The sequence below is a fragment of the Meleagris gallopavo genome, chromosome 2, assembly GCF_000146605.3.
Source record: "Meleagris gallopavo isolate NT-WF06-2002-E0010 breed Aviagen turkey brand Nicholas breeding stock chromosome 2, Turkey_5.1, whole genome shotgun sequence".
NCBI classification, from domain to species: domain Eukaryota; kingdom Metazoa; phylum Chordata; class Aves; order Galliformes; family Phasianidae; genus Meleagris; species Meleagris gallopavo.
In genome coordinates, this window is record NC_015012.2 from 9,279,842 (window position 1) to 9,285,074 (window position 5,233).

Genomic DNA, 5,233 nt, shown 5'->3' on the forward strand with positions numbered 1-5,233 from the left:
TTTAATCAGAGATAGTCAACTATTCTCACTCCAAATAGAGGGCACAGGAGCACTTACCAATTCTAGAATTAAGGTTAAGGGCAAATGATAACAATGTTAGCCTATAATCTGTGGCTGCAGTCTGATGGGCAGATACTTAACTATCATTATGTGACCTTTATGTGAGCACAGTAGCAGAGCCTTTCTGCTTTGCTGAGCAGGAGAAGAGCTATTATTCTTGTGGTGAGGAGACAAGAGTGGAGAGGAAAAAATGAAATGGCCAGTTGCTCCACTTGCTAAGTTTTATAGCACCAGAGTGCCAGTGAATCAGCTGTACGGCATGGCAAAAGCCATAGGCAAATCCTACCCTACAGCAATACCACCCTACGTGCCCTGGAAATGCTGCTGTGGGACAAACTGTACTTCTCTAAACGTTTTTGACAGCAAAGCTATAACCAAGACCACCGTCTTTAAAAGCGCACTCCTTTTGCTGTGGTGACAGTCTCTGCCTGCCATCTGCAATGCGCAGCTGAATAGCCTGTATTGTCTTCAGCAGATGGCAAAGGTATGCATTTGTTATCATAGTTAAAGTGATCTTTCTCTTCCCTTTAGGGCTCCTCACATTTGGCACTTGCCTGTGCCCCTGGTGGGCTCTGCCTGCCCGCAGATGTGAGCTAGAGTTCCTCCGTGCAGCACAGCAAAGCACTTTACACACAGCAGTACCCCTGCAAATGCCAAGGAGCAGTGCCGCTGCCAATGCAGGAGGAACTTTGCACAAAGTACGTTTATTAGCTGTGACATACAGCACAGCATTTTCAAAGAGCTAAGGAAAAAGACAGCTGCTGCAGTTTCCCTAATTACCTTTCCCCAGACGTCAACAGTAATTTACAATTTGGATGATATTGCTGGAACTAAGTACAATTTAGATCCACACACAAGCTCTCCTCCTCACTTTTATAGGCCATGTGTTATATGAAAATTACTGCTATTCAAACTGTTTCTATGACTTAGGTTATCTTCTGTCAGGTTTTTTACTGCACATTCTTCTTTTGCTACTGGAAAATACAGAATTTGCTGTAGACAGTAATCAGATAATCACATCTTGTTTCAAGCACAAGCTAGCAGGATTTGCTACTCGAAACTCTCTAATTTATCACATCAAAACTAAAAAACATTTGGGATGCTTAGTAAAAATTATGCTTCTTAACACACATTCCATAGCAACAACAAAAAAATCTGTATACAACAGGGACAATATTAACCTCATATAAATCCAAATTCAATTCTGAATTACTCCACTACTCTAGTGTTTAAAAATATGTTCTGTGTTCAGCTACAGCTTCTGCTAACTAAAATCTAAAAGGATAAATGGAAAGTCTGACAAATTAAGACATCATCAATAATTGATCTTAATTGCACATAGATGATAAAACATTTCAAACAGTTGCACCCTTGAAAGATGAAAAGCTTTCTTCTGCTGGCAGTAGCTCTGAACTGCTTTACTCACAAGAGGTGCCATTTAAAAAAAACAAATGCAAGGTAAAACTTAAAATTCATGCAGATGCACAAAATTGCAAAGACTAATATTCTAGGCCTAACAGCACACTTGGGTAAAGGAGAAGTAAAAAGAAATCAGATCAAATTATTACTTGCAAGCACTGAGAATAAAGATTACGCCAACAGAGACTCGTTAAGTGGATCCAGGAGTTTACTGATGCTTTGCATAATTAAATAAGCAACTCTAGTTTCTGCAGTGACTTAGACGCACACAGTATCTACTCATTGTGGTGTCCTGCTCTCCTTAATAGATGTGTAGCGAGCATTTTGTGGCTTTATCACTACACAATTGTATGTCTCTTCTCAATCACGCTGTGAGTCAATTGAGAGGATGAGACTTACCCACGTTTTTCTGGATTCTGCTCTGTCAAAATTTCACTGCTGCTTTCGTCAATAGGAAGGATCCGAACAACATATTCTCCACTTTGCTGGAAAAACTTATAAACAGCCACTTGAACTACGCATTGCTCACTGCTGCTTCTCAGCCAGGGGCTCATGATGACAGGGCTCTCAGACGCATTAAGAAACAGGAAATAACCTAGGACAGATAAGGCAATAATAAAGCTTTAAAGAAAAAAGAAAAAGACAAAGAAAATTGCAGTGCACAGATTAGTACTTGTAATTTTTATGCCACAACTTATTCAGCGTTCTCAGTCATTCTGATATTATTGTTGCCACCTACTTTGGAAAGTGTGCCCTTGAAGGGGTGTTAAACCCTTCATGATCTTCAAAGGCAAGCAACATTTCAATTCACAGTTGCATGGTTCAAAACAAAGATGATATCTAGATTTAACTCCGAGAAGAAAAGGCATAAAGAAAAAAAAAAAAGCCCATAAATAATATTAGAGGGAAAAACAAGAAACAACAAAAAGAAAAACCAGTCAACCTAATTTTGCTACAGAGACTTCCAGATTTAAGCCCAGGCAAGCAACTAAAGAAGTTAACGTTTGGATTCTTGTTTTTATGTACTTATTATTGCCTGGACTTTATTCCCACCTCTGCAACTTCCCAAATGTGGTCCAGAGCCAAACATTACTGCCTTGGTCCAGTGGCATCCCGATTTGACAAGGTCAAGTATTATACCAGATCTTGGTATCTGTTCTTCTCACACAAATAAAGAATACATTTAAAAGCTCTGTTTGCTCTTCTAAAACAGAAGAGATCAGCATTCTTAAGTCACTAGAGTCAGGATAAAACCCTGACATTTTATTTCTTCATTAATTCTTTCTAATGTATTAATTTTGTATTTTACATGAATTAGCTGTATATATCCCCCTGAGCTCCAGCAATGGGGCTGTGCCCACTGCCCTGGGCAGCCTGTGCTATGCTCACTGCCTCTGTGGCAAAGCCTTTCCCTCACTCCCTGACCCTCCCCTGGTACAGCTCCATGCCATTCCCTCTCTGTACCGACCCTTCCCCATCTTTGTGGCCCTCCTTTGGATGCTCTCTAACAGCTTTATGTCCTTACACTGTGGCACCCAGACTGCAACCAGTGCTGGAGGTGAGGCCACACAGCACAGAGCAGAGGGGACGGTCCTTCCCTGGCCTTGTTGCAGCGCTGGACCTGGACCTGGTGCCCCCCTGGCTGCCAGGGCATGCTGCCTGGTTCATGTTCAACTTGCCATTGTCCACAACTCCCACATCCCTTCCTTGGGGCTGCTCTCATCCCCTGGTCTGTACGCGTATCCAAGGTTCTCCCACCAACACATGTGCAAAACCTAACACTGCTCTTCTTAAACTTCATGTAGTTGGTGATTACCCAGCCTTCTGATTTGCTAAGATCTCTTCTCTGCTAGACCTCTCTGCGCTTGAGGGAGTCAATTGGCTCAATTCAGCACTATCAACAGACTTACTTAGGATAGTCCTTTATGGAATCACTGATGAAAACATTGAAGAAAACTAGCCCTATATGACCTAATTAGTGACTGGCTGCCAGCCTGATGTGACCCATTTATTACAACCCTTTGGGCCTGCCCCATCAGCCAGCCGCTCACCCATCGCATCATGCCTGTGTCTAGTTGTATGCTGGGCATTTTGTCCAGAAGGACACTGTGAGAAACAGTACTGAAAGATTTGCTGAATCCAAAAAGATTACAACAACTGCTCACCTTGGTCAACTAGGTGGGTAGTCTTGTCTCAAAAGGAGATTAAGTTTGTTAAGCAAGACTTTCCCCTTTCGAACCCGTGTTGGTTGTGACAAATAATTGCATTGCCTTTTAGGTGTTTTTCAATAACTCCCAGAATAATCTTCTCCATAATTTCAGTACCATTTGAGGCTTATCCAGTTGGACAGAAGTAATGCATTTTTTATTACACTGTTGCACATTTCAGGTAAATCAAATTACTCTCTTTTCATAGTTGACCAATTTACCAATTTTCCCACAGAGCAAGCACATTGAGGTGTGTAGTCAGGTAAATGAAAGGTCAGTCAGGTAAATGGAAGGGATCAACACTTGAAGCAAGGAAAATTGTTAAATTCCACAGATCGTAGCAAGACTGGTTAGATGTTCAGAAAACAGGATTTTGCTTCCTGCATTGTCCACCAAAAAAATTTTTGTTAGTACTTAAAACATACAGACCTCAAAAACCATTTAATTTCATAGAGAGAGAAATTAAGGCCCAACAAGGATGGACTCAAAAACAGTTTATGTAGCAGCTTATTTTATTTTATTTTTTTAAATATCAAGGCTGAATTTTCAGAGGAATCATTTTCCATGTGGCTGAGTAGATACTGCCTAAAGCTCTGCTGAGACCCAGAGTGCGTAAGAAATCCTGTGGAGCCACAAATGCATGATGCTCACCTTCACACTGGTGTGTGCCAGCCATTCTCAGCTCCCATGACAGTTTGTCTCATCCTAAAAGGATCTGATTAATCACCCTTCAGCAGGTCCCACTTCTCTCCACTGAGTTGAGTCACGAGCTCAGATTTTAATCTCACTGTCACATGCCAATTTAGAACTTGGGAATTGTACTTATGCTCACAAATGTCCCCCACTTTGAAAAAATCCAATTTGGCAATTCATCTCAGGTTCAATAGAGTAATACCAGAAAGGCTAAAAATGAAATTCAGACTCTTATCAACTACTATATTTCATACACACACTTATCATAAAGAGCATTTTTGACATGCTTGTCAAAAACAGTCTTCTTGACATTACATCATATTAATGACATATCTAAAACTAGAAAATATTTGTACTGAAAGAAACAAGCAGAAATAGATAAGGTATGGCCTTCTCAGATGTCAAGACTTGTAAATGAAGAAGTGAAACATATTTGCTACTTTTCTATTAATAAGATTCCTTTATATGAAATAGTAGCCTTTAATCCAGTTACTAAAGGAATGGCTTGAGGAGTTTAAACAAACTCTGTCATTGTTAGTTTTATATACACAATATTTTTGCTGGTCAGTAAAATAAAAACAGAAACCCAACCGTATGTTTCATACTTCTTTTATTGCCAACAAAATAGAATTAGAGCACTAAATCTTGTGGCTTTAATTGTATCATCCACATAAGAACACTGTAATCTCCAACATAACAAGGATCAGAAAGACTTCTGCTGCACTAAGCACTGCAGTAATTGCTGATGATTATGTGACAGGTGCAAGAACCATTTGCTCATCTTACTGTCTTGCACAGAAAGTTTTTTAGCATAACAAAGAAACAAATAGAAAGCTCTCATTCCTTTTTCCTTT

At 40.1% G+C, this 5,233-nt stretch overlaps 1 protein-coding gene across 2 annotated transcripts in view; it reads right to left on the reverse strand.

Annotated features, from left to right (window-relative positions):
- ALK (ALK receptor tyrosine kinase) overlaps positions 1-2,070 on the reverse strand; it is a 751,299-nt gene extending 749,229 nt beyond the window's left edge. For both annotated transcript variants that reach the window (XM_031552309.1, XM_010706516.3), the window contains exon 1: positions 1,879-2,070. In XM_031552309.1, coding sequence (XP_031408169.1) covers positions 1,879-2,033 — 155 coding nt within the window. In that variant the 5' untranslated portion in view covers positions 2,034-2,070. The remainder of the gene's footprint in view (positions 1-1,878) is intronic.
- Between the last annotated feature and the right edge of the window lie 3,163 nt (positions 2,071-5,233).